Source organism: Takifugu flavidus, chromosome 21 (genome assembly GCF_003711565.1).
Source record: "Takifugu flavidus isolate HTHZ2018 chromosome 21, ASM371156v2, whole genome shotgun sequence".
Lineage (NCBI taxonomy): Eukaryota > Metazoa > Chordata > Actinopteri > Tetraodontiformes > Tetraodontidae > Takifugu > Takifugu flavidus.
In genome coordinates, this window is record NC_079540.1 from 10,870,169 (window position 1) to 10,898,106 (window position 27,938).

General features: G+C 50.1%; 3 protein-coding genes across 4 annotated transcripts; 1 reads left to right on the forward strand and 2 right to left on the reverse strand.

The window, feature by feature from the left end:
* Window positions 1–158: 158 nt before the first annotated feature.
* LOC130517994 (gonadotropin-releasing hormone II receptor-like) lies at window positions 159–4,631 on the reverse strand. Its single transcript, XM_057020272.1, has 4 exons — window positions 4,337–4,631; window positions 3,067–3,553; window positions 1,844–2,045; window positions 159–1,503 (listed from the first exon to the last, which is right to left on the reverse strand). Exons 2-4 carry the CDS (start codon window positions 3,550–3,552, stop codon window positions 1,088–1,090), a joined length of 1,104 nt encoding a protein of 367 aa, XP_056876252.1. The 5' UTR covers window position 3,553; window positions 4,337–4,631; the 3' UTR covers window positions 159–1,087.
* A 1,933-nt stretch (window positions 4,632–6,564) lies between these two features.
* gatad2b (GATA zinc finger domain containing 2B) lies at window positions 6,565–22,008 on the forward strand. Of its 2 annotated transcripts, none has more exons than XM_057020276.1 (11): window positions 6,565–6,724; window positions 15,451–15,831; window positions 15,971–16,100; window positions 16,512–16,643; window positions 16,801–16,929; window positions 17,359–17,523; window positions 17,603–17,945; window positions 18,031–18,233; window positions 18,342–18,452; window positions 18,523–18,721; window positions 19,065–22,008. In XM_057020276.1, the coding sequence occupies exons 2-11, from the start codon at window positions 15,452–15,454 to the stop codon at window positions 19,199–19,201; spliced, it is 1,929 nt and encodes a 642-aa protein (XP_056876256.1). In that variant the 5' UTR covers window positions 6,565–6,724; window position 15,451; the 3' UTR covers window positions 19,202–22,008. The 2 variants fall into 2 exon arrangements, with proteins under 2 accessions (XP_056876256.1, XP_056876257.1); XM_057020277.1 differs by having other exon boundaries at window positions 6,665–6,935.
* Window positions 22,009–23,459: 1,451 nt separating this feature from the next.
* Window positions 23,460–26,579, reverse strand: txnipa (thioredoxin interacting protein a). The gene is made up of 6 exons (XM_057020732.1): window positions 26,254–26,579; window positions 25,995–26,070; window positions 25,767–25,914; window positions 25,309–25,668; window positions 24,912–25,214; window positions 23,460–24,818 (listed from the first exon to the last, which is right to left on the reverse strand). Exons 1-6 carry the CDS (start codon window positions 26,507–26,509, stop codon window positions 24,771–24,773), a joined length of 1,191 nt encoding a protein of 396 aa, XP_056876712.1. The 5' UTR covers window positions 26,510–26,579; the 3' UTR covers window positions 23,460–24,770.
* Window positions 26,580–27,938: the final 1,359 nt, after the last annotated feature.

Here is a 27,938-nt window from a genome sequence, read left to right on the forward strand (position 1 = left end):
ACTCCACCAAATAAAGACATTTTTCTGAATGAACAGGTCTTCAGGCTGGTTAATAATTCATCTTCTACATAAACATGGTGATGCTTCCACCCTCCACACCCATTCACCATCCTCTTCATCACCTTTGTTGGGTGAATTAATCAAACAAAACAAAAAAATCCTGATCAACATATGTATATTTATTAAAATGAGGGTTTCAACGCCACCACTGCATGTGCTTATATCTGTGTAATTACATACATATTACACACACTAAATATTAACCATAGAATTTGATCAACAAACTCTTGTCTGTCACAATCAACAACCAGGCAAAGGACAAGTAGTTCTTTTTTTAACCATCATGTAAAAGAAGGTTAACTTACTGGTCTCATAAGACCAGTTCAGACCAGTGAGAAGTGTCACCAGTAAGTTTAATCAATACACTGATCAAAGATGCACAACATGATTCAGTTCCTGAAGGGTTAAAGCATATATTTACATCTTCCTCCGTGAGTTATCTTTACATCCTCACTCCAGAATGATGGAATTTATCCGGTACATTTTTCAGCTGTGGCCCCTGATCGAGGGTCCTGATCGAGGGTCCTGATCGAGGGTCCTGATCGAGGGTCCTGATCAAGGGTCCTGATCGAGGGTCCTGATCAAGGGTCCTGATCGAGGGTCCTGATCGAGGGTCCTGATCAAGGGTCCTAATTGAGGCCATCAATGGAGTCTGGGTGTTGACGATGATGCTGTGTCTTTTGCTTGGTTTTCTCGGATGAATTTGAACTGTGAGCAGTTGTAGCTCAGTCTGTTGGGCTGAGAAGCAGAGGTTTCTTGGTTTAAGCCAGAACTCCTTCAGAGCACGGTCAAGGTGACCTTGAGGAAGATACTTAACCCACAAATGCTCACATAGGGCCCTGTGACCCTTAAAGGGAGGACGCGGTCAACAAACAAATTTGAAATGTGTGGATCTCATTTGTCTCCACCTGTCCTGAACTACAATACCTTTATTTCCTCCTCATCAGATAAAGAAATAGATCTGACAGGAAAATGCAGATGTTCAGAACAAACTTTGGAGACAATGATCCAAAGCTAAGCTAAAATCTTAGCCTGCGTTCCCACTCTGCTGGTTCGAGCTCAGGTCTGACTCCATCTCCATGGCAGCTCCACCAACTGGAGCGGACAAACGATCCACCGAGCGCGGCGAGGCATCGGCCGCCCTGTGCCCACAGCAGCACGCCATTACATCAGCCAGATCAGCCCGAAAGGATGGTGTGTAGAACCCGTAGATGATTGGGTCGCAGCACGTGTTCAAGTTTCCAAACACAAATAGCATGTGGTGAACGTACTCTGGCGTGTGCTGGATCATAGCGGGGTGAAACCAGTACCAGATCCCCAGCAGGTAATACGGGGTCCAACAGATGACAAATGAGCTAACAATCACCACAGACATCTTGAGGGTCTTCATCCGGGCTTTAGGGATAACGTCTCTTCCGCTGCGTCTCAGGCAGTTTTCATTATCTGCACAAAACAAAGAAAATTCAGCTCAAGATCGCCATGAGCCATTTGTTTCACAACAAATGTTCATAGTCAGCATTTATCCTGTAGCTTCTGAAGGTTAAAACTCCCATATTTAGCTGTAGTCTTTATTAGCTTAGTTAACATTGGGGCTAAAACCACCTGGCTCAATGAAGTCAGCCTCTGATATTTAACAGAAATAAGCTTCTACAGCCTTCTACAGCCATTCCTGTTGTCAAGGTTACCGGTACAACTCTCTGGAAGTGGGAGATTGTTGTATTGTTGCTCCAGACTGCCGATGAACATTGCAGTTTCTGTTCTGTGATACAGGTGACTCACACACCTTTGTTCTTGTGGATCTGCCCATTGATCTTGGTAAAGATGCGGGTGTAGCAGAAAATCATGACAAGCAGCGGGAAGACGTACAGCGTGACAAAGTGAAACATGTTGTATGTTGTCTCCTGCCACAGATACAGGAAACTTCCATGGGTCACACACTGAGTGAAGTCCACTCCTTCAGCTTTAATGGCCCGAAAGATGAACAGCTGAGGATGAAGAGAGCCAGAAATGAAGGATGACTGATGCGGTCACAGTTAAACAGCAGTGCTCACATGTTATATTACGTAATAAAACGTAATAAAAACCAAAGAACACACACAGGTTCTTTGACTGGAGCATTAAAGACATTTTAATGCATCTCAGAATCAAGTTCATATGGCAGAAATATGTAAATTAAAGTTGTCTACGAGGGACGAGGAAGAATCTTCGTGATTCCATAACTCATACTTATGGATCAAAGAAGAAAACTGCACAGGAATACACACAACCACCACAAGAATGGATGAGCAACATCATATCTGTCCAAGATCTCCTGTTAATGTAGGGATCCAGTCTGGCAGCTTGATTACCCATAAATCCTCATTCTACTAGCAAAGTGAGGACATTTTGGCTGTTCCTCACATTTCAAAAGACTGTTTGAGGGTTAAGATTTGGTTTTAATGTTAAAGTTTGCATTGGGTTATGGTTAGTTGTGATGTTAACGTTAGGAGCTGGGTTAAGATTTATCCCAATGAAAGTCCTCACAGAGATAGAAATACAGGGTGTGTGTGTATGTGTGTGCCTGTCTGTCTGTGTGTGTTTCTGAGTCTTGTTTTGTTCGTGCCCAGCTGCATCATGGGAAAGATGTGTGTTCAAGATCACTAATGTTAGGTTGCTCACGGATCAGTTTGTGTCCTGCCAGAGGTTCAACTCGTCTCTCGCCTCCTTTTGTCGTCGTATCAGCCAATCAGTGACAGATCAGGCTGGCGGTGCTCCCTCCTTCAGCGGCACATTACATTGTGGATGGACCCGAAAACTGGAATGTGTTTGGATCTGGTAACTGGTATCATGTGCTTTCAAGCGTAGGAATTAAGCCTGACAGCTGAGAGCTCAGCTGGTCTAATGTTGGCTCTGTCAATCAATAATGTTGATGGATGAATTATATACCATTTTATACAGGATGCAATTAAAAATGATTGTCGTAATTCATAGTTTTCACGTTTAATCTGGGTGGAGAGTGCCGCGTACCTGCGGAGACGCCAGCAGCATGCTCAGACTCCACGCCACTGCCAGCATGCGTCTGTTCCTCGTTCCAGCATCCAGAGAGTCCAGTGGATGGAGGATCGCCCGGTAGCGGTCCAGACTGACCACGACCAAGATGAAGGCCGCCGAGTGCATCGCAAACAGCTTAAGAAAACACATCAGCTTGCACATGATGTCGCCAGCGTACCACTGCACTGTAATGTTCCACACGGCGTCCAGCGGCATCACGATGAAGCTCATCATCAGGTCTGCTGCTGCCAGACTGGCGATGACTGGCCGCAGGTGAGCGCCAAGGCGGTAACCGCGGCCCCAAAACACGCTGATCAGGACCGCCGAGTTGCTCACTGCAGCAAACACAAAAAGCACCAAGGTGGTGGCAACGCGGCATTGTGCTGCCACAGAGAAGGATGGAACCTCCCACGATGGAGAAGACGGAGAAGGAGGAAGAAGAATGGACACATTTCTGGACATCCTGAAAACAAAGTGATGTCACAGAGTGGTGTCACACAAGGAACAGTGACGTCAACCAAGCAATAAGGCCAAATTTATATAGAGAAATCAGCCAACAATCAACACTGTCAACATACTATCAAACATCATGCTACCAACAAACAACGTGCTGTCCAACAACATACTGTCAATTAACAACGTGCTGTCAACTAACAACGTTCATTATTTTATTACTTCATTCATCTTCCACAGATTAACACCTCTAACAGAAATACCTCCCTGTTTGATATTAGTTTTTTTGCCATTTTTTTTTGTTAAATTATCATATATTATAATACAACCCACGGAAACTGTCGAGTGATGCCGGGGGAACCCGAGCAGTAGTTTGGCGCGCTTTTTGGAAACGCTACTACGCAATCTCGGCCCCGATGGGGCTACGGAGCATGCGCAGTAGTTTTTCTCAGCCCCGGAGGTCGAGCGTTTGTTGCGTCCACTGATAGAGCCACGCTTTAGAGCCCCCGGGCGGGCCGATGGCGCCCCCTGCCGGCTGAATTCATTCATGAGCCAATGCGTCAAAGCGCTGAATCCGGTTGGAGCTAAAATGAAGAACCGAACCTGCTTTGACGCAGTGTCGTGATTCTTCTTCCGACCTTCACCGATTTTCCTCCTTTTTTATCACTTGCTCACATCACGGGGAGGGGGAGGGTATCACTTCCCCCGAAATCATCGACGCATACACACGCACACGCTCACTAGATATCAGTTGATCACGCATCGATGCTGGGCAGATCCGCAGTGTCTTTACCTGGAGGGTCCGCAGGGGCTCCAGGACTCTTAGGCTTAAGGAAGAGATGAACACTCGGAATCATCCGCGTCCTGGAGACTTTGGTTTCCCGCTCGTCTGTCCTTCACCTGATCACCATCCATCCACAGGATCCATCCACAGGATCGATCAACCATAATGTGTTCGGATCAAACATCTGCCCTTCTCAAGACCATTTAGTCCATCGTGGATGAACCCGGAGCCGCAAGGAACACTGCTGATTGGTTAATTAGGGAGTATGACGTCAGAGCTGTTGTTGCAGAGGTGTGTGTGTGCGTGTGTGTGGGCGGTGGGGTGGGTAGTTAGGATAGTTACTGCAGCAGTAATAGTTTTAGATACTATAGATAGTAGAAAACCAGTCTCAGTAACTGTAAATGTTTAATAAAGCAAAACATCAGATAATAATGACGTATTAATGATTTACAGACGATCCAGTAAAATCAATAAAGGTCATTTAAATTACCTCATTATGTTCGTCTCACTCGTTAAATAAAATGATTAATCCTGGTTATTGACAAATACACATTTCGTAGCCTGGTTTCAAACCATCAATGACCAATAGATGGTGCCATCTCCATGGTAACCAACAGAAACCACAGCGCTGTATCTGCTGGTGTGTAATTCAGTAGTTATATTGCCCTATTATACTATTAGATATTAGATTGTAACTGTAACTGGCGTTCTGTGCTATGCATTACATGAACACTGTGGTCAACTGTAGTTTTTCTTGTCAAACTCAAACCACTCTTTAAAATATAAAGCTCCTTAGTCGTAATTTTTAGAAATATAACTATCAATACAACGACTTACTTGAGGAAAACAACCAAAATGAGAAATAAATTGTGTCCATATTTCTCCATCAGAGCATCAAACTTTAGAATTTGTTTAAAAAAAATATATTGTAAAAATGTATTTAAAAAAAACTATGCTTGTAAAATGAAATCACAGAAATAAAATAAGGCTTCCCCGCCAGTAAAAGCTGCCAGGTCAGGTTCTCCAACAGAAGCAGCAAAGCCAGCGGCTCAGTTTGAGATGATTGTTATAGAGTCAAGAACGTCTTCTTCTTCTTTATCTTTTTCGTCTACTTCTTCGGTAATACAAAGCTACATCATGTAGCTCTTCCTTGGCCTATTATCAACATTTACTGAAATTCTCATTAGGACCTTTCGGAGATGTTTGACTTCATTTGCAAACAAACGAACAAATAAACAGACAAACAAATTTTAAAAAAAACAAAGAAACGCTGTGCTGGATCCATACAGGCTGATGCTCAGTGGTTCCTCTCTAAGGTGCTCGTGATGGGGGTCAGGGCTCCGGCTCTCCTCCGCTTGTGAAGGAGGTAGAGGTGCTGGCTGACACTCATCTCATCCAAGAACCTGAGCAGGATGTTTGCTGGTGTGCAGTTGTGGGTCAGGAGAGCGAAGAAGAGGGGCCCCATCACACTTCCTTGAGGGACCCCAGACACGGTATGCTGCAACGCCAGCTGTTGGTAGCCCCTAATGAGGAACAGTGTACGGTCACCGGGGAGTGACAACTTCTTTAGGACAACATTGAAGATGGCAATTTTGGTGTTGAGGAGCTGAAACTGCTGGGACAGTGGTCTTCAGGACTCGCACTCCATCGATACGTTTGTGATGAATTATCACCTGTAAACTCCACATTTAAACCAGTTTTCTGACAAACGTGTCACATTTTTTTAAGTGCTACGGATAATTCAAGCAAATATCTTTCAGATTACACTATATAACATTATTTTATTGAAACAACGGCACCGATATCGTTATCGATCCATGATGAAGGCATTTGCATAAGCGGGCATGGGGCACTGGGGGATTTTGGACAGTGACACGTGACCGTCCCCGTCATAAGCCGCAACAAACAATAACCATCTGGAACGTGTAAAGATGATCATCGGGAATTCGGAATTCATCCGGACGTTCGGGGTCTACGCGGTTAATTCAGTGTAAGCGAACAAATCGTTTCCTTTCGCCCCTGAGGAGTTAACATGGCTCCATCCAGACACAGACAACAACACTGACGGCAGCCAATCACGACGCCGCTTGTCTTCGCCGCGGAAATGAGCGTCCAATCAGGTACCAGCGCCCCGGGCCCAACGACCAATCAGCTCGCTGTCTGGACGCGATGGGGAGCGGAGCAGCCAATGAGGCGTCTGTCTGGGCTTCACGGAGCGGCGGTCGGACCAATCAGCGGCCTGTCTGGCCGCGCTGAGGGGGCGAGCGTCCGCCGAGGCCCAATGAGCGCGTCAGTGCCGCCTGCCGGTGCCGGGGACTGGTGGTGAGGATCCGCTGCAGCGCGTCAGGACCGGACCGTGAACCCGGAGACGGTACACCGAGCCGAGAGCAGATCCAGGTGAGTCCGAGGCTGTGCGCGGGGCCCCGGCCCGGCGGGGGCTGCCCGGGAGGCGGCGGCGGCGGCCTGGATCGGCGGCGGGCTGCGGAGTGTTTGTGCTGCCGGTGGATCGATGGGAGACAATAGAGGCGCTTCGCGTCGCTGTTTGTGATGCAGGCTGACATGTTGGCGAGCAGCAGCCGTCGAATCCAAGAGTTCTTCACGGCTGAAGGTGGGGGGGGTCGCGGCTCAAACATGGATGATCATTTTGATAACACGCCGCCTTTTGTCCCGAACCACAGACATGTTGTGATTTTACGGTGGTACCAACGGCTGCGCTCCCTTTCATTGTTTGATCCGGAGTCTCTGGGGGTTAAGTCGGACTAAGGAAAGAGGCTGGGGGGGCCCAAACATGCTCCGTAATATTCGTTTTAACCGACGGGTTCCGTTAAAAGAGGCTTTTGTCGCGGCTGAGCTGCGCGCAGAGGCGCGGGGAGGAGGCCGGGGGTGCCGATGGCTCCCAGCAATTAGGAGGAAAAATTCCAAATGCATCAGCCATTTACGTAAAGCCCCAAGTGGCTCCATATGCACCTAATGGCTGCCTGACAGCGGCTGGACCGTGGGGCCCCGGCTGCTGGGCCGCTCCAGGCCGGCTTGTTTAGTCGACGACGATGGAGACCGATAATCAATATTTAATGTGCTGCCTGATTATTCTGCAGTAAACTGGCGTGTCGGCTCGGACTTTTTCATGAGTCACATGCAGATGAATCCACATGAATGCTGCCACTGTGTGGGACTGGAGCTGATTCAGGATCAGCTGCAGCTGGCTGACCTGACAGTTGTTGCTGCTCCATCACGGATCTTCTCACCTCTCTGCTGTCAATCACCCTTTCGTCCTGCTGGGTCCCCCGACACGGGGACACGGGGACACGGGGACGGGGTCAACTGTTGTCTCACACATCAACTGTTACCCTGCGAGCAGTCGTACGACCCAGCTGTCAGTTCATTTTATTGGAGAAAAGGCTTTTCTGTTCCATCCCTTCATTTTCCATGGCTTTATCCAACATCAGGTGTGTATTTGTGTGTGTGTGTGTGTGTGTGTGTGTGTGTAATGGATCTGATAAGTTGACATTTGTCTGAAGGCCTTTAAGGAACCAAGTCTGACAAAGCAGCTCCAACAATCTGTCAGCGGTTGATCAGCAATGATCAAGCCTAATCGAGGGGGGCGATTTCAGCGCTGATGTTTGGCGGGGGTCCCAGACTGTTGGAGACCCCCCCCTCATCGGGTTCTGGGCATCAACACCAACCGCAGATCCAATATCGATAGCGATCCAGTGAGTCTCTGTGACGTCTGCGTAGAAGAATCGGGCAGAAGAGCGACGGCCCGTTCTGATCATTGAAACCCGTTGGTCCATTTAGCAGCTAAAGATCCGATTCTGATGTTAACGGTGCAGCAGGTCTGGTCCAGATCCAGGTTCTGAAGAAGTGTGCGACCCCTATGGTGAGCTTGGGCCTGTGTCTTCTGCCGTTGATATGTTGTGCGTTTCAGGTCACCACGTGTTTCTGCCTCATTTGGACATGGACGTCCGTCCTTACCTTACGTCCTCGTCTGCTTCCTCCCTGGTAGAACAGTCCTTTTGATGGAGTGACTGGTGAGAAAGTGCTGGTGTCTCTGGTTGTGATCCGAGTGTATTTGCCTGGATGTTGAAGCTCTTCTCTGGTGTATTTTTAGCTGCGGGGGTGTGTGGGAAGTACCAGCAGAACAACATGCTAATGCTTGTTAATGAGTGAAAGACATTAAAGAGTTGGAGATCATTGATGGATGGTCTCAGCACGGTCGTGTGACCAGCGTCATCCACAGGTTTAGGTGTTGTGACAGCGTCTGTCCCCTGTTAGGTGTCACTCACAGCAGGAAGAATCTTTCACTTGTGTTGGTACAGAAGAAAATCCTAATGATGGTGGTTCACGCGTTAGCGGGTGTGCAGACCCGTGGTGTCGCTGCACCTTCATCAAGCTCTCAGACAGTCCGTGTTCGAGTCTGTGCTGCTTATAACCAATAAAGAGGGATTTTCCCAGCAGAATGAGGCTGAGTGTGTGAGGAGTGAGTGGAGGAGGAGTTTGGAAGGTGGCAGCAGGACTCGTCCAGCCAGCGAAGCAGCCATGTTGAAATCAAAGCTGCGTTCAGCAGGTACAGCGCAAGGTCACCACGACTACGGTGGGAGGCTGTGAAGGAAACGCTTCGGCTGTAGAAGCCGTGATCACATCTGCTGGCCATCACATGTATGAAAGGAGGTGATCTCAGGAAAATCTCATGGTCCTGAGGAATGTTGGCAATATTCACCCCATCACGTGCTTCTCTAACTGGGACCACTTTTCTCCGCGATGTAGCTCAGACATGCTAAATCACGCGCTGCTTCAGGTGCAAACGGGAATCTGCGAAATCAGCAGACAGTCAGCAGGCCCTACAGTCAGTCGGTAGGCCTACAGGCAGTGAGCCTACAGTCAGTGGGCCTACAGGTAGTTAGTCTACAGTCAGATAGTCTGCCTACAGTTAGTTAGCAGGTCTACAGTCAATCAATGGCCCTACAGTTAGTCTGCCTAGTGAGTGAGTTGGCTTAGAGTCAGGGGACCTACAGTCAGACAGCAGGCCTCATATGTGTGACAGATGGTGTGCGTCTGAACTCTTACCTGATTTGATGTGTCTGTATTGATGAACTTGCTTCACATTCTAATAAACGGTGCTCCATTTGTCAGGGCTGGGGGGTTACAGTCAGGATGGTGGTGGGTTACAGTCAGGACGGTGGAGGGTTACAGTCAGGACTGGGGGGTTACAGTCAGGACTGGGGGGTTACAGTCAGGACTGGAGGGTTACAGTCAGGACTGGAGGGTTACAGTCAGAACGGTGGAGGGTTGCAGTCAGGACTGGGGGTTACAGTCAGAACGGTGGAGGGTTACAGTCAGGACTGGAGGGTTACAGTCAGAACGGTGGAGGTTACAGTCAGGACTGGGGGGTTACAGTCAGGACTGGAGGGTTACAGTCAGAACAGTGGAGGGTTACAGTCAGGACTGGGGGGTTACAGTCAGGACTGGAGGGTTACAGTCAGAACGGTGGAGGGTTACAGTCAGGACTGGGGGTTACAGTCAGAACGGTGGAGGGTTACAGTCAGGATGGTGGAGGGTTACAGTCAGGACTGGAGGTTACAGTCAGGACTGGAGGGTTACAGTCAGAACGGTGGAGGTTTACAGTCAGGACTGGAGGGTTACAGTCAGGACTGGAGGGTTGCAGTCAGGACTGGGGGTTACAGTCAGGACTGGGGGGTTTACAGTCAGGACTGGGGGGTTACAGTCAGAACAGTGGAGGGTTACAGTCAGGACTGGGGGGTTACAGTCAGGACTGGAGGTTACAGTCAGAACGGTGGAGGGTTACAGTCAGGACTGGGGGTTACAGTCAGAACGGTGGAGTTACAGTCAGGACTGGAGGTTACAGTCAGGATGGTGGAGGTTACAGTCAGGTCTGGATGGTTACAGTCAGGATGGTGGAGGGTTACAGTCAGGACTGGAGGGTTACAGTCAGAACGGTGGAGGTTTACAGTCAGGACTGGAGGGTTACAGTCAGGACTGGAGGGTTACAGTCAGAACGGTGGGGGGTTACAGTCAGGACTGGAGGGTTACAGTCAGGACTGGGGGTTACAGTCAGAACGGTGGTGGGTTACAGTCAGGACTGGGGGTTACAGTCAGAACGGTGGGGGGTTACAGTCAGGACTGGAGGGTTACAGTCAGGACTGGAGGGTTGCAGTCAGGACTGGGGGGTTACAGTCAGGACTGGAGGGTTACAGTCAGGACTGGAGGGTTGCAGTCAGGACTGGGGGGTTACAGTCAGGACTGGGGGGTTTACAGTCAGGACTGGGGGGTTACAGTCAGGACTGGAGGGTTACAGTCAGAACGGTGGGGGGTACAGTCAGGCCTGGGGGTTACAGTCAGGACTGGGGGGTTACAGTCAGAACGGTGGTGGGTTACAGTCAGGCCTGGGGGTTTACAGTCAGGACTGGGGGTTACAGTCAGAACGTGGGGGTTACAGTCAGGCCTGGGGGTTACAGTCAGGACGGTGGAGGTGAATGTGGCCATAAACTGGAGCAGAGTTCTGGCGTCACATTGTTGTTGTGTCAGTTTGGACAGAAGCAGCGAGACAGCGTTGCCGACGGGGTTGGGGACGATCTCCTTTTACCCCTGTGAGGTCTTCTGGTTGTACTGGTCGGTGTGAGCTGTTCGATGGCCGGCTGCCACATCGGGCCCCATTTTAAGACGTGTGTTCTACCTCTGCGCTCTGCGCTCGCTCTAAATGTCTCTCCTTCCCGCTGTTTTCTTTTTTCTGCTCTGGCTGGTGGAACAGTTTGCCCCACCCTGTGGTCTGAAGTTCTACACTCAGTCTTTTCTTGTCAAGCCGCCAACTTCTGAAGGAAGACATTTTTTTTTTTTTTTTCTGCTCTGAAAACAGTCGGCCTGGTGCCCCCCCCCCCCCCCCAGCCTGGCTCGTCGTCTCGCTGGGTTACGTCTGACCACTCACAGATGCATATTAAAGCATAATCGCAGTTTACACTCGTGTCACTGCTTCTGTTTTCATGTCTGGATGCGAAAATAAAAATTGGCGTTAATTTTCCACGCACATTTTTTTAACTCTTCTGCTTCATTCTCCTACAAAACACATCTTTTTCTTATCAACAACATGGGTCCTGTTAACACTCCACAGTGTGTTTTGTGTGTTTGTGAGGACACCCTGACCATCTGTTCCATACCTGAAATATCAGTCAAGAAAAAGCTGTTTAAACTCATGAAACCGTCCTTGAAAGGCTGGTAAAATTAACACTGAGTTGGCCAAATCTCAATTCATCAATCCTTTATTTAACCATTTAAAAGCCTCATTGATGTTAAAATCTCTTTTTCAAGAGCAACCTGGCCAGCAAAACACACTTACAGCTATAGATATAAACAGTAACTTTAATTATAAATGCAAATTAATTACTGCTTTTATGCTAAAACACGCGATAGATCAAAATAATTTAAATCGTTTCAGTAGTAAAACAACTTAAAAATGGGTACAGTAGAGCTTGTAGAAGTAGCCCAGCAGAACTTGTTTCTTGATCCTTTAGACCGGACTGAAATTCCCCAAAGTGATCCGTTCATGTAGCCTCAGATCCTCCTGTGACCCATTTCATGACCAAGCAGCAGCAGATCTGAATTGTGGGCATCTTAGCTGTTAGCTAACGTGAATCTCAGCTAGAGTTGCCTGTTAGCTAGCGTGCTGAAGCGCGTCTTCCAGGCTGCAGCACTTCTTCAACATGGGATTTTGTCGCGCTTCAGGTTTGTGGATGTTGAATGTTGCTCCCGTTAGCTGGCGTCGAGGCGTCGTTCTTCTAGACGTTGATTCCAGGTGATTAGAAGACTGCATGCTGGGTGAACCTGAAGGGATCCAGGTGAAGATGTCACCTTAGACATTGAGCGGATTCTGATTAGTGGACCAATTAAGATTGGTAAATCAGTGTTTGCTGGTCGGGTTCCACCAGATCATCTGTGTTTGTGTCCAGATTAAAGATGGATCGACTGTATTTTCCTGATGTTGGAGGAATAATTGGCTTTGTTCACGACATCGTCCTGTACGGTGCTGGTTGATGTCTGCTGGAGGTGGAGGTGTGGAGATGAATCCTCGATTTAGTTTCTGATGTTCTTTGTTTCCTGCACTCCTCCTCCTCCTCCTCTTCTTCCTCCTACCCTTTGCCCCTGCCCCTGCCCTTCATCCCCTCCCATCAGTACCCGCCATCCTCACGTGCACACCCCCACCCCTTTGGGCGACAGCAGAACAGGAATTGATTAGTGGCACGGATTAAAAATAGACGACCGGTTGTCATGGCAACGCCCACAATGAGCTGTTGTCTCATTTAATAAAGAGCCATGTTGTGTCTGTGTGGAAGGTGGAAGGTGTGTGTTGCTGTGCTCTTTCACTGGTAGTAGAGGGGCGTGTGTGTGTGTGTGTGGGGGTGGGTGGGGGGGGGGGGGGGTTAAATCACACCACAGCTCTGTTGGATGTGACTTTCTGCGCGGAGTCAATGCACCAATCAATTTCACAACAAGAAAACAGTTTGCTCAATTCCCATTGGCTCTTCATCTGCATCCCACGACCGTGAGCTCCGGAGCGGCGCCGCACAACCAATTACAGCCCTGTTGCTATGGGCTCCATTCTGATTGGCCTCATTAGTGCCAAAAACTGCCCAGACCCAACATTTTGGTTCTGTGTGTGTGTGTGTGCGCGCGTGTGAGAAAGAGAGTGTGTGCACGCGTGCGCACACACATGGACATGTTAGCATCACAGCTACAGCTAGCATAAATGCTTCCTGCCCTGGAGGAAAACCCAGTAGGAATGGAGGTGATGGAACGTTGCCTGAGGAGACCTCGGTTTGCCTGCTGCCTTTAAGTCCTGCAGCTGACCACTAGGGGGCGATGAGCTTGTTGGGGAGGTCTCGGCGGCCTTTGTTTACCGTCAGGTGGATTGTTGAGATGAAACCTCGGAGGAGATCCGGAGGAGGTCTCCTGATTTTGGGGGTGGAAATTGAGCCCCAAATGTGTCATTTCGGAGGTTAATCTGAACGTTAACGGCGGCGGCGTCTGAGGCTGGACGCGCTCCGGGACCCGTGCTCCATTCTTCTGGGGCAGAAAATTACAGATCACATCTGTTGTGATTTAATCCGCTCTGATCTTATGGAGGGAGAATCTGAGGAGGCCTCCCTGAAGTTCAGCGTCCTGCCAGCTTTGTCTCGTGGCTGCCATCTTGCGTCCATGCCACCATTTTGGCTTTGGGATTAATTTATTTGTGTTTCAGTGACGAAGGGGGGGGCGTCAGGATAGGCACAAGGCTCCCAGTAAACCCCACAAATACAGATAAACTCAGAGTGTTTGTAGTTTCTTAATATGAAAATGAGCAGGAGTGGATAAGAGGCACTGGGGGGACCGGACCTCATCGGCCAAATGAATTGTCATGATGCAGATCATGCGTGAAATGAGCAGCAGATTCCTCAGAGCAGCTACCAACACGGTCAGCTGACCACAGTGCTGTTAACCTGGTGGTAATCCGGTGGGGGGGGGGGGGGGGGGGGGGTCGCTGTGGTGGAGACATTTTAGTATCTGATCGACGGCTCCGTGCATACTGAGTGTGTGTGTGGTGTGTGTGTGTGAGATGGGGGATGGGAAGAGGGAATTAAGAGTTGGCATGATTTCAGGAGAGAGCTGCCGTCCCCCCACTCCAACCACACACACACACACACACATGCGCGCACACACACACACAAAAGAGAATAGTTCAAGATGGAGAAAAAATGTGCACTCTCACTGTATTTTATTTATCTTACTCTCTATCTTAGCTCTCATCACTCACTCACTCACTCACTCACTCACTCACTCACTCACTCACTCACTCACTCACTCACTCACTCACTCACTCACTCATATTTGTGCACACATGCCTGCACATGCAGATCCTCTCCTGATTGGCTGGTGTAAAATGTACAAACCTCAACTCTGGTTAGATTTAAGGGGCCTCTGAGTAAGTATGTGTTTATTTTTACTGTGTGTGTGTGTGTGTGTGTGTGTGTGTGTGTGTGTGTGTGTTGGGGATAAGAAAGGATTTCTTTGTGGCTGGAGCAGGAGAAGGTTGGAATGTTGCAGAATGTCTGGACAGCATCTATCAGCTGGTTTGTGCTGGTGGTCATGGTGATGTCTGACTGTAGCACACGGCCTGTTCTGCCTCAAGGTGGCGCTGTATTCTCTCTCTGCTGTGGAGCGTTCCATTTCCCACATCTGTCTCACCATAGGTTTCCGTTTATTGTTTTCTCCTGGCAGAGTGCCCACAGTGAGACTGTGTGTGTGTGTGTGTGTGTGTGTGTGTGTGTGTGGTGCGGGGGCGGGGCTATGGAGCTGAGGGCGTGGGTAAGGAGAGAGAATATGTGACTTGTGCAGCAGGCATCCAAAAAGAGTCATTGTATTATGTAAAGGTAGTGTGTAACCACAGCCTGCCAGAGGTGGTGTGTGAGTGCGTCACAAATGTGTGTGTGTGTGTGTGTGTGTGTGTGTGTGTGTGTGTTTAAACCTGCTAGGTTAGCTGTATGTGTGTGGGAGGGTCAAGCAATAATTGGTTCATAATATTCGGTCAATAATGACCTGTCAATAATCTGCCAACAGGAAGTTGATGAAGTCATAACAAGGCCAGGAATTATAAACGGGCCGACCACGTAACGGTAAACACCAGCCAGGCAACAGGAAGCCCTCAGTACGTTTCCATGGCACCTGCTTCCATCCAACCCAAACTGGACAACTGAGGACGCGTAAACGTCCGTCCCAGTGATCTCGGAGTTCTCCGTGTCCCACTCAAAAATGGGTCAGATCGATTTTCTCCTGCAGGTTAAAGGAGACACATGTGATCGAGCTCCACAGCTGTTTTTAGATGAAACCTGTGAAGTGTCAGAATTCTAGCTCTAATGCTAATGCTAATGGGGAACCTGCTTAGGCTCCCGTTAAGGTCCTCGTGTCTTCATGGGGCTGAAGGTTTTAATATGTTTCTGAGGACAATCGGCCTCCTCCTGGTCTGTCGAAAAGGGGTCGGTGTGAGGTTCCTGTAGAACGTTCTTCTTCTGAAAAGTGCCGTTTTATGTCCTGTTGATGGGCGATGAGGTTTCACTCGGGTCGTTCTTCTCGTCTTCCAGGATGGAGCGAATGTCTGAGGAGGCCTTGAGACTCAACCTGCTAAAACGAGGTTTAGAGCCGCCCGGTGAGCGAGAGGAGGCTCTGGCCAAGCGCCTCAAAATGGAGGGCCACGAGGCCATGGAGCGTCTCAAGATGCTAGCATTGCTCAAAAGGAAGGACCTGGCCGACCTAGCTGCCCTGGAGGTGGCAGGGCCTCTGGGCGACGGGAAGACCCCTGGGGGCAGCGCCTACCACCACCAGAGCCTCATCGGCTCGTCCTACGAGGAGAAGATGAACGGGAGCTTGCGTCTGGGAGGCCACGGTGCTCACGGTGGAACCAGCAAGAACGGGAAGGAGAACATCCTGGATGAGCCTGTGGACATGAGCGCGGGACGGAGACGGTGAGAGCCGCTATAACAATGTGGTTCAACGTTTAGGGGAACGCGCAGCTTCCCATGATTCCTTGCTGCCTGGCGTGGCTCCGCCAGTCTTGTGGGCTGAGGTGGAACACTGATGGGTTTTTGCCGTTTGTCTCTGAAGGGAGGTCAACCACGACAGAAGAACCCCGTCTCCAGACGTCATCATTCTGTCGGACAACGAGGCGTCCAGTCCCAGGTCCACCCCTCGTCCCGAGGAGCGCTTGCAGAAAGCCAACCTGGACATGTTCAAGGTATGTGCTGCCACGTGACCTGTCACATGACCTGTGCACGCTGCATGAACCTGTGCTGCTGGGGGTCGTGGTTATAGCTCAGATTATGCTACATTAGCTTAGCACGTCATGGAGGATGTGATGGTTCAGAACCCTGAAGTGAGGAGGACAGTGTCTTCATGTCCGTGGTGTAAGAAGATGAAACTCTCACACACACACACACACACACACACACACACAATTATAAAGATGGAAATACTGACGCGTACACGTATTCTTAGCTTGTTTAAGAGATGAAACATCTTCCAAGAACCAAAGGAAGTCCAGCGGAATTTCCTTGAGTGGAGAATTCTGAGACCGTTCATCAACACGCCACACGGGTGATTACGTCTTAATCCAAATCTGAAGAGTGTGTGTCGGTGTGTGTTCCAGGGTAAGACGGGTGAGGAGCGGCAGCAGATGATCAAAGCTCTGAGGGAGGAGCTCCGGCTGGAGGAGGCCCGTCTGGTGCTGCTGAAGAAGCTGCGGCAGAGTCAGATGCAGAAGGAGAACGTGGTCCAGAAGGTGAGCGCAGCGACCAATCGCAGCGCAGCGCTTTGCTCCGAGCCGCTGCTCTGGCGTGACTGGTCACCAGTAGCACGAGGGGCTGGTTCTGGTTTAGGTGTGACTTACGCGTGGCGTGTGAGATGACGGAGCACATCTGCTGTGTCTCACTGTCCAGGTCCCCGTGGTCCAGAACTCTTCCTCCTCTGTGCAGGCTCCGCCCATCCACAGCTCAGCCGGCCTGGGGAAGCTTCCTCCCAGGCCGGGCCTTCACGGCGCGGAGCCGCAGAACCTCCGCACGGCACAGGTAACGGAAGAGACGCGCGCTGATCATGTGACCGGCCTGATCGTCACCACAGTTCGACAGCAGATCGGTGGTTCGGGGTGTTAATTCTGATCATTACATTCGGGTTTCACCGTCTGATCCTCCACGCTGCAGGTCTTTGTTCTTCTGTGACGTAGCTGCGCTCCTCCATTACATGAGCGGATGAATTAAATATTCATCAGCTGCGTGTGTGTGTGTGTCTGTGTTGGTGCGCCTGTGTGTTGGTGTGCTTGCTGACCAAGTGCTGCCCCCTGCCGTCCATCCTGGGAATAACCTGTCCAAACAGTTCAACCTTTTCCTTTTGCATCTTTCATTAATGTGCTTTCCTGTTTTTTATTTTGAGAGTCGGTTAATCGCGTTGTTGCGCCGGTGTCGGTGTTGCTGATGCGTTTGCACGTGCGCTGTCTGTAGGGTCACACCGTCATCAGGTCAGCGGCCAACGCCAGCCTGCCGCCCATGCTGATGTCCCAGAGGGTCATCGCTCCCAACCCTGCTCAGCTGCAGGGCCAGAGGATCTCCAAGCTGGGAATGTCCCGTTCCAGCTCCAGTCTGACCAGTCCGGTCAGCTACCAGCAGGTACAGGTTCAGCCCGCTCCAGGTTGGACCCAAGATGCAGAACTTCAACCAGTTAATGTGTGATTATGCACCTCTGCAGGCCAACCAGCAGGTGGCGTCATCCCAGCGCTCAGGCTCCAGCAGCATGTACATGCCCCTGGCCCACATGCAGGCTGCAGGGGCACTGGGCGGAGCCTCGGCCGTCAGCCCGTCCACCATGTCGGGCTCGGCCAGCGGGGGCGTCGGCTCCATGGCCGACCAAGCCAGCAGCCAAGCGGCGGCTAAGCTGGCTCTCAGGAAGCAGCTGGAGAAGACGCTGCTGGAGATACCGCCGCCCAAACCGCCCGCCCCTCTGCTCCACTTCCTGCCGTCCGCTGCCAACAGCGAGTTCATCTACATGGTTGGTCTGGAGGAGGTGGTGCAGAGCGTGCTGGACAGCCAGGGTGAGTCCGCTTCGAGAACGCCGCTCGCGCGTTGGAACGGCAGCCGCGCGTTGGTTCAGCCTGATCACCTGACTCGCCCCTGCAGGTAAACTCCGGGGGAATCTGACCCGCATGGAGCCGTTTTTCTGCGCCCAGTGCAGAACTGACTTCACCCCCCACTGGAAACGGGAGAAGAGTGGGCGGATCCTGTGTGAGCAGTGCATGACCTCCAATCAGAAGAAGGCTCTGAAGGCGGAGCACACCAACAGGCTGAAGAACGCTTTTGTGAAGGCGCTGCAGCAGGAGCAGGTCAGCATCTGGGCTCTATCCTGTGTGACATCACTTCCTGCTTCCCCTGTGGGGAGGCGGCTCCTCCCACAAAGGTCACGCTTCAATGTTCATGTGTCTCCACGTCAGGAGATCGAGCAGAGGCTGCAGCAGCAGGCGGCGCTGTCCCCCAGTTCAGGCCCGACCGGCGCCAGCGCCTCCAAGACCGACACCATGATCCGGCATCACGCGCTCCGCCAGGTAACGCCCGACATCCTGTTTGCGTGCCCGTGTGTGGTAACCGTGACTGAGCCGCGGCGTTTCTGCTCAGGCCCCGCAGCCTCAGGCGTCCCTGCAGCGAGGTCTGTCCAACACCGCGCAAGGTGTCCTGTCCAACTTCGCCCAGGCGTCCCAGCTGTCCGTGGCCAGCAGCCTCATGGGAATGACCAGCGCCAAACACTGCGGCGGCGGCGGCGGCAGCGGCGGCTCCCTGCAGCACGACAGCCGCCGCCAGATCTACAACATCCCAGGTAGCCTACGTGATCTTTGACCCGGATATTGGATATCCCCCTTTGATCTTTGACCCGGGTGTTGCCTGTTCCCCCTTGATCTTTGACCCGGGTGTTGCTTTTTCCCCTTTGATCTTTGACCCGGGTGTTGCCTATTCCCCTCTGATCTTTGACCCGGGTGTTGCCTGTTTCCCTTTGATCTTTGACCCAGGTGTTGCCTGTTTCCCTTTGATCTTTGACCCGGGTGTTGCCTATTCCCCTTTGATCTTTGACCCGGGTGTTGCCTGTTCCCCTTTGATCTTTGACCCGGGTGTTGCCTGTTCCCCTTTGACCTTTGACCCGGCGTGTGCTTGTCTCTCGGCAGGGTTAAATCTCGCCTACCTGAGCCCGGCAGCGGTCGGGGCCCATAAGAGCTCCAGCCTAGCGGACCGGCAGAGAGAGTACCTGTTGGACATGATCCCACCACGATCCATATCGCAGTCCATCACAGGACAGAAATGAGCCCCGCCCCCTCCGACGCCACCCCCGCATACTGAAGCCCTCCCACCCCCCCATCGCATGCAGTGCCTGTCCGTGTGCCTACCTTCAGCGGTCCGAGACACTAACTCATCTGTTTCCAGCTCATCGATGCGTTTTTAACCCCACTCGATCATCGTCGTTGCTCTTTTCCTGTTTGGGTTCCTTACTCCTCCTTATTTTGCCGCTCCTCTCCTTCGGGGAGCGGCGGTCCGTCTCCAGACGTTCATTTTCGGCCACGGTCGTCGGGGTTTCTCTCTCTTCTAAAGTCCAGATGTGACTGATGCTAGTAACAGAAGATCAACAGGGTGAGTTCTGGTTGCTATGCAACGTAACGTTTAAATTTGAAGCTTTTGTAAAAAGTGTTGGCTGGCTAACTTGAAGTGCAACGAGGACCACGGTGACACAGGTGGACGGCGCGCGTCCGCCGGAGGCGGCGTTCCGCTCTGAGCCGATCCGGGATCAGAGCCGGGCGATCCGCTGTGTACAGGAGAGAAACGCGCGCGACCCGGTCGGCAATGTTCCCGCCAGACGGCCGCCATCGCCTTCACGTCCCTTCATTTCAGACATCAGCCGCTCCCGCTACAGTTGCAGCTCCTGTAGGATCGACTGTAGCTGGACCAATCAGGACTGATCGCACCTTCAGCAGAGGGCAGGGGCGGGGCACTTTCCCCTCCCACTTCAATCTGACTTCCTGCCACTGCCCCTCCTCCCCCTCCCCTTTGGTTATGCACAGACTTTTTACCCAGCAGCCCCTCTCGGCATCACCTGTCGCGTGAGGAAGAACTGGAAGGTGGACGAGAGCCACCCATTCTGTAGAAATGGAGAATTCTGGGTTCCTTTTCTTGCTGTTTGTTTTGCCCCTCCTCCTTTTTTTATTCTTTGGTTGTTTTTTTTTCCTGGCGTCTCCGAACGAGACGGCGGCGCGCGCCTGAGAGGCGCGGCCCCCGGAGACGATAATTATCCCCGACATGTTGAAAACTCTTCTGACTGTATAGATGCTTTCGCTTCAGAAGAACAAACAAAATGTGGCTCTTATGTTTTTCGTTACCGGGAGAGAAACGGTTCAATCGTGTGCACGCTCGCCACACAACTTACCTCACTCCAGAGGAGCACTTTGCATATTTCTGATCGGAAAACCGGTTTTCTTTACCTTTTTTCTTTTCAAGAGAATGTTACAATTGAGAGCGAGGTCAGGTCTGGATGCTAATGGCTGAGCAGAGGATGCTGGGAGATGTGCCGAGGGACGGGCCCGTTCTGGTTCTGGCTGGTTCTGCAAGAGCCCGTCGATGTCATCGGTATCGACTCTTTTAGACCCACGTTATTGACAATGAGCATGTTTGAAGTGTAATTGTAGTTTTAAAACATTGCTGACAGGAAGCGTTGCTCCCCGACCGTGATGAAATTCCCGCAGTATTCCCGTTGGGCTGAGGAGCCTGGAATATCCCTCCACCATTCCCGCCTTCTCTGTTTAAACCGCCCGACTAAATTAGCCCGGCTCCAGCTCGGTGCGTCTCCCAACTCTGCTTTGGTTCGGTTGCACTAATTCGACACGGTTGAATCCAGAACCGCTCGCGCCGCATCACGCCGCTGCCGTCAGGAGTCCGATCCATCCCATCATCGCGAAGATTTGAAGGAGAAACGGAGAGAGTCTGTTTATTTTCTGACAGTTGCCGGTCAGTTTGCCGACGTCTCAGTTGTCTTCTCTTTTCTTTCTATTGCAGTTTTAAAAAAAAAAAAAAATAAATGTATTGATTATGGAAGAAATGACAATATTTGCTAGGTTTGAAGTAATAATTATTGTACATACGCGTTTTTCCTCCCTTGTACTGAAAAAAAGAAATTAAATGGTTGTATATTGTGTAGAAAAACAAACAAAAAGCCATGAATATTGTGAAGCTTGTCATTTTGTTTTGTGATCACTGTGTATTCTTGTGTAACATGTGCAAAAGGTTTGGGATTCTTCCTCCTCTTCTCCCTCCTTTTCCTCTTTTTTTCTCTTTCCTCTTCACATCTTCCTCCCTGACTGTGTTCTTTGGTTCTGGACTAACTGGGCACGAAGGTTCTCACTGGTTCCTCTGGTTCTTCTTTAAGTTCTGAAGTTCATTAAATTTACAAGCACTTTCGACATGGCTGCACAAAAGAGGGCGTGGCCACTTGGCCACGGTAATCCTGTAGATTCATCGGGATTTCTTTTTCAGAACTCCTAAAATTCCTTTGCACACAAGCATGTTTTGTTATCACCAACCTTCATGTGCTGCCCTGTTCTGCCCTGGTGACATGTTGGCTCCACCAGGTTCCCATGGAAACGTCAAATAAGAGACTCCATGAGCAACCTTCCTGACGAGTCGTCCTGATCCGCACAAGCAAAAGTCCTGTTTATTTGGCCTGTGTGTGTGTATACACACACGTATATACACATACAGCTGGCCTGTGTGCGTGCGGGTGTGTGTGTGGCCTGTGTGTGTGTATGCACACATATATACATCTAGTTGGCCTGTGTGTGTGTGTGTGTGTGTGTGTACACACACACTTGTGTGTGAAACCACTCTGGGAGGAAGAAATAAATGAAGAAACAGGCTAAATGAAGTCCTTTAGTTTTGGTTAATCCTAACCTTTTTGCACATTCTTGATATTTAACGGTCTTCAAAAAATATTGCTGTTTGAATACTGCCAGTTGATTGACAATTATGCATTGATTGAAAAAAATAAGCTAATTTTGGAGGAAATATCTTTGTAATATTTATCTCTTGCAAGCTATGTTTAATAAAGGTTGAAACAATTTGCTTCCATGGGTGACTTCATGAACACATTTGTGGTCATATTAGCCTGTTTCAGATTTACTCGGATTACTCTGATGCACATTCATAACAACTGTGGTTGCTGGACAGGTGATGACGTCACAGCAGCACCCTGACCTCTGACCCTATCAACAGAGGCACTTCCTCCTCTCACCACTGGGCGGAGCCAGCGCACAGTATTCAGAGTGTTGCGCAAGAAGGCTAAAACGGGTTTTATATACAAGAAATCCAAGCGTGTGCACGCACGCCCTACCTGGAAGTGGGCGTGGCCCAGGTTGAGCGCGAGTGTGTGTCGGGATCATCGTGTTCTAGTTGAGTTGCTGATAGCGCAATCAGATGTCCCACATTCCTTTCTTTCACTTCCTGTTTTCGTCCCTCCCGTTGTTCTTACAACACACGCGCAGCTTTGGGTGCGTGTGCACGCGCGTGTGTTGGCCAATCATACTCCGGGTCTGAGGACAGGCCCACGCGTGTGTGCGTGGCTACTGCTAAAAGTAAACGTGACTGTTGTCTCGTGACTTTTAAACCAAGGATCTCGCTCAATTTTTCGTACTTTAATAGTTACTTCCCGTTGTGGGTCAACATTATTGTTAATACTTGATCAGAATGAATCGTTAAATAATGTTTAATAATTACAATCATGGAAAACAAAGCGCCCCCCCCCAAATAATTCCTGTACAAATATGTGGTAGCTGTCAATCAACAGGACATTCCATGGACGTGTCCTCACAAATCAGTGACCTTTGAGAACCAACCCTGACAAGTTAGTCAGCTCAGTCAAGTTAGTCATCCTGTCAAGTTAGTCATCCTGTCAAGTTAGTGGTACTTACCTGCGTCTCCCGGCCATCAGAAGGCCACAGGTGACTCACACACCTGAACTCGCCCACACACCTCTGGGATGGTCTCAGCTCATCAGATCAGTTTGCAGCCAGGCACTAAGGAGCAGCAGGGCACCGTGCACTGAGCAACAGGGCACCGTGCACGGAGCAACAGGGCAACGTGCACGGAGCAGCAGGGCAACGTGCACTGCTGGCAGAGCCTTTATGCAGCCAGACGGACTGTTAAAATAGCACCATGGGCATATTCAGCCAGAAAGATGAGAACTACAGTACTTCTGGAAGTTTCCAGGGATTTCCTGTCATTCCAAGTTGGGACACACACACACACACACACACACACACACACACACACTCAGTAGGAGTTTAACATAAAATCGTCATTGATTGTAGTGTTAAATCAGATAGAGCTCCTGTATGGGAATAGTATGGGCAGATTAAATTCAGGTACCGGGATCGGACCGGAAGTAAAATAAATGAGTCTGGTCCAGTTCCAATGTCCTTTGGGTTCACATCTGGTATTTGGGGTCAGTGGAGCATTATTAGAAATTCACTGATCAGCCTAAAATTTAAAAACTGAATTTAAAAAACAACAACAAAACAAGCTTATGTTGTCAACATTTATTTATTAAAATATGAAATCAAAAGGCTTCCATACAAAATATGCGTGTTCTGAAGTATCTGCGATACATTTAGAGTATTTAACAAAAATAACAGAAGAGACTGAAAAATGCTGGAAGACCCTCCCAACGCTCCAGGATTCCAACGCTCATCATCGCATAAATGAGGATTAAAATACGGAAAAATCATCGCTCTAACTAATCACAAGAGTTGATTAATGAGGTTAATCCTGAACGGTCTTCAACAGACCTCAAAAAGGAGAAACAATACAGTTCAACCAAGTTTCCCAAAATGAAACTAAAGTTCAGCCAATCAGATCGCAGCATGATCATGTGACAGCAGCGTCACGTCTCTCTGTGTTTTAATGGATAACAGTATAAAGTTAATTTCTTTCATCAAGTGAAACTTATTGATGTATTTCATTATATTACTCTTCAGCTTCATCACACACAGGGTGATAAAGTCCAGGTTTAGTGCTTTAAATCTGGTCAATTTTGACTTGCAGCTCACAAAACCCAAAATCCGGGCTTTCGCTGCATCGGGACACTGACAGGAGCATGAACCCACAGCAAGTCTCACGTTCAGAACCGAATGGCTGACGTTAGTCTCCCAGTTGCTCGGACACAGTTCCAGGGTCCAGACGGGCAACTCAAAGTCATCAAATAACACTTGCATAGTAAAAACATGATGCACTTAAGTGGTTACAGGAGCGTCACAGAAAATCTCCATTACAAGAGCAATATATATATACATCAATCTGACAAGTGCTGGCGAAGAAAGGCAAAAACCGTATTGTTCAAGCACTGAGGGAGAAACATCCGGACAAAGACCAGCAGATCCATTTCCAGGCTTAACAACAACATTCCCGACCACTAAAACCAGACTGGAGAACCCTGAAATCCCTGGAATGCTCAGTGGAAGGAATCATCTCCACGATGAAGCCGTGCTGCCCCAGCGGGTGAGGGGGCGGAGTCAGGCGAGGTTTGGCCCCGACGGTAAAGTACTAAGGTGGCTATAAAGAAACAGCAAGACTCGACAGTCTGGAGTCCGTCTCGGGGGACAGCTCAGTCAGGATTGTGGCTCTGCAGCTCCACCAGGTCCGTGACTTGACGGGCGCCAGGAGGAAGACTTACGGAAGCGAGGGGAAAGAGCAGGAAAGCATGTTTCTGTCCATCCTCCACTGACTTGCTCATTTGGTCCATCTGAAGCACCTCCTCTGGAGGTTGGACCGCTTAAGTGCCTTTATTGAATGGTCCCTGAGAAGCAGACCAGAGTTCTTGACCCATTCAGAGTCCTTCAGCAGACCGGCAGCATGCGCGCGTGAGCGCTGTGCTCCTCCTCCGACTGGAAAACAAATGTCACGCCGGGCAGGGAGAGATGTTACGCAATGCTGGCGGGGTCCGGATCATTTACGGACACGTCGGTGCAGATATCTACCTCAGCGTAGGCGGGGAGAGGCGGGTACTGGAAGGCCGGCACGTTCATGAAGATGGGACTGTCCTCGCCGTCGAAGTCGTCCAGGAGCGGCGTGAGGGGCTGGTCCAGCCGACAGTCTCGGGTGATGTCGCAGTAGCTGGGAGGTTCCGAGGGCATCCTCAGAGACACCCAGCTCTGGGAGGCGTTGCTGACCGAGCCCTCCTGGCTGCTCACGCTGTTGCTGCGGCTGCCCAGACCCGCCGTGCCGATGACCAGCGGCAGCTCCAGGATCAGCTTCTCGCTGCCAGGAATGTGAATGTAAATCTGCCCCAAGGTAGAGAGAACAATCGTCACCGTTCCGGTCGCCGTTAACGACACGACCTGCTTCCGGTTCCACAGACAATCAACAATGCCTCACCATGAGAGCGTATTCCACGCGGATGATGTTGGAGCCCAACATGGATGGTTTGATTTTGGGCACCCGGATGGTTTTCCCCTGCCAGGCGTCACACATGCCAGATATGATGTGGTTGCCCCGCACGGACGACAGCTTTTGCCGGAACACCTTAGTGCGCCCGTTGGCCTGGTAGATCTGTTTGGCGATGATGGCGGCCTTGGGCACAACGATGCGGGAGCAGGTGTTCTCGAACTTGGCGTTGATGCAGATGTCTTCGCCCTCGCAGAAGCCGCTGCGGTCGATCTTGGCGTTGAGCGACACCTGGCCGTCGGGGATGAACATGCAGGTGACCTTCTTCTCCTTCATTCCACCTGTTGGAGACTGAGGGAACGGAGGCGGGGATCCGCCCGATTACTGTGGGACTGCGTGTGCAGGGCTGATGCATTATTGATGCGGTGCTGGGAAGGATGGAAACTCACCAGCAGGTCAGGGGTGTTGACGTCCAGAGGTTCCTCCACATCAAACGACTTCTTGCACTCCAGGGTGGGCTGTTGTGGTCTTTCCAATAGAGCCTTCACATAATAGTGCACGTAACCAAACTTGCCCTTGTAGGTGGACACCAGCTGCCTGCGACATCGGTTACAGGGGAAATATTCATTTCTCTTCAATGCTTTCAGTTTTAAATCCAACCCATGTCTCTCTCTTACCCGTTCTGTGGCAGCTCAAATCCGAAGGTATACTCATATTTATTTCCGGGCCTTAAAAGCACCGACCCATCTGAATCTGAAATGAAAGGAAAACCGTTCTTTATTTCACACCACGTCAGGCAGGATAGAAATCAATACAACAACCCTGATTCTGGGCCTAAAGACGGAGCCTTCAACCACGGAACCAACAAAACCCCGCTGTTGATAAACTGCTGATCTAAAAATCACCTGACCGAGAAGAGAGGATGAACGTCCTCACCTGTGGGCTGACTGTCCAGGCGAAGCACCTCTTCGTGTCGGAGGTATTCGGCCTCCTGTCGGCACCGCTGCTTGCCTTTGGCGTACTCCACCTTGGCGCAGCCGAGAGCCAGAAGCCTGACGGCGGACACGCGGGTCGCCTCGCTCACTTCCACCTGAACCCGTCCGGACACCACGTCCCCGCCGCAGAAAAACGTCTTGGTGGGGTCCGTAAAAACCACCTGAAAGGTCTTTAATCTCTTCGTCATGGCCACCATGATGCCGTTTACCCTCGAGTTTAAACAACCGTTGTGTATCTGTGCGTCTTCTTCTGCCTTCTGTCCTGTAAACAAACTCCGGAAGGCGAGTTTTATATGACGAGGCGCGGCAGATCGTGGGCAGCAGCGTGGCTCGCTGCGTGAACAGCGCTCTGATTGGTTGAGAACCTTTGTTTGTGTCGGCGCTGGCCAATCAGCGCCCGAGATCGACGCGTGGACACAGCGTGACTATGAGAGAGCAGCTCGTGCTCAGCAGCTGCGCTACAGTTGTAGTAAACACCGAGGGAGGACAGAAGACTCTTAAACTTTACAGTTTATGAAAATAAGACAAATTAAGAATAGATCATCCAAAACGCCACATGAAAAGCAAAAAACACGAGCGTGGCTCCATGTAGCTACTGTGTTTAGTGCCAGTCTTATTGACTGAAATGCTACTTTTTGACGTTTTAGTTGCACTTTTCTAATGTTCCTTCCTGACATTTTTCCCTTTACTTTAACCGTGATGTTTTCTAAAGGGATGAGTCAATTTATTTCCCCACAGGGAAAAACCCATAAGAGGTTTACTTTTGGTTTCATAAGGGTTCCAGTCAAAGAAACTATCTGGGTGATTCCCATAATGATGAGAATCCAGCCTGTTGTTCCAGTTTTGAACCCCATAAACAGATTGTGTTTTAATTTGTCACTTGACGAGTACAAGTTTACGAGTACGAGTTTACAAAAGTGGTTTTTCCGGGACTGAGACGGTACACGGACTGGTAATGTTTGACCTCAGACTATTTCTAGAAGTCCTCACTCAGCAGCTTTGACCCTTTTTTCCCCTGTTACTCCACAACTTAAAATACTGCCATGTCTTGGCTTCAGCACGTATCCCTGAGCTCCAGTTTCTTCAAACAAGGCTACTATGGTTAATGCAGTGGGAGGAAATAGCCAGATATGAGGTCATGTGACCTGCACAGCCAGTCGTTGCTGCTGCTGAGGGGGGACTCAAAATAGACTTTGCTTTGGGTGTTGGTGCTATTCCCTACTGAACTTTCACCCACTTGTTAGATGTTGTTCTAACATGTGGTGACCATAAATCCCTGAAAAGGAACACCCCACCCAGGATGACTCAATTTGGCCCCAGGGGCCACACTCACGTTCTGAACGACCAAGGCCGATAACTGCCTACGTGATCTACTTTCCAGTATCGACCCACGATGGAGGTGACCTGTCAACTGGGAGAAACGGCCCTGAAAGACACATAGCTCTGGAAAAATGCCCACTTGTAAACACACTAGTTTGATCAGCTAGTGGGACATCACTCAACACTCGTTACTGCTCCTGTGCCTGAGTCAACAGTGGACTAATGAGCAGACTGCCTCCTAGTGGAGAAGAACCCTTCAGAACTGTTCTGGGTAGAACCAGCGAGTAGTGATCGTTTATTCACAAA

What these genes read in the sequence shown, in the direction of transcription:
- LOC130517994 (XM_057020272.1), bottom strand. Translation starts at nt 3,552, where the DNA reads ATGTCCAGAAATGTGTCCATTCTTCTTCCTCCTTCTCCGTCTTCTCCA. An exon ending in TGCTGCTGGCGTCTCCGCAG is followed by an intron (nt 2,046 to 3,066) that starts GTACGCGGCACT and finishes CTTCATCCTCAG; the next exon opens with CTGTTCATCTTTCGGGCCAT. An exon ending in GCAGATCCACAAGAACAAAG is followed by an intron (nt 1,504 to 1,843) that starts GTGTGTGAGTCA and finishes TGTTTTGTGCAG; the next exon opens with ATAATGAAAACTGCCTGAGA.
- gatad2b (XM_057020276.1), top strand. Translation starts at nt 15,452, where the DNA reads ATGGAGCGAATGTCTGAGGAGGCCTTGAGACTCAACCTGCTAAAACGA. An exon ending in CCAACCTGGACATGTTCAAG is followed by an intron (nt 16,101 to 16,511) that starts GTATGTGCTGCC and finishes TGTGTGTTCCAG; the next exon opens with GGTAAGACGGGTGAGGAGCG. An exon ending in AGGCGCTGCAGCAGGAGCAG is followed by an intron (nt 18,234 to 18,341) that starts GTCAGCATCTGG and finishes TCTCCACGTCAG; the next exon opens with GAGATCGAGCAGAGGCTGCA.
- txnipa (XM_057020732.1), bottom strand. Translation starts at nt 26,509, where the DNA reads ATGGTGGCCATGACGAAGAGATTAAAGACCTTTCAGGTGGTTTTTACG. An exon ending in CCTGGACAGTCAGCCCACAG is followed by an intron (nt 26,071 to 26,253) that starts GTGAGGACGTTC and finishes CTTTCATTTCAG; the next exon opens with ATTCAGATGGGTCGGTGCTT. An exon ending in GCGTGGAATACGCTCTCATG is followed by an intron (nt 25,215 to 25,308) that starts GTGAGGCATTGT and finishes ACCTTGGGGCAG; the next exon opens with ATTTACATTCACATTCCTGG.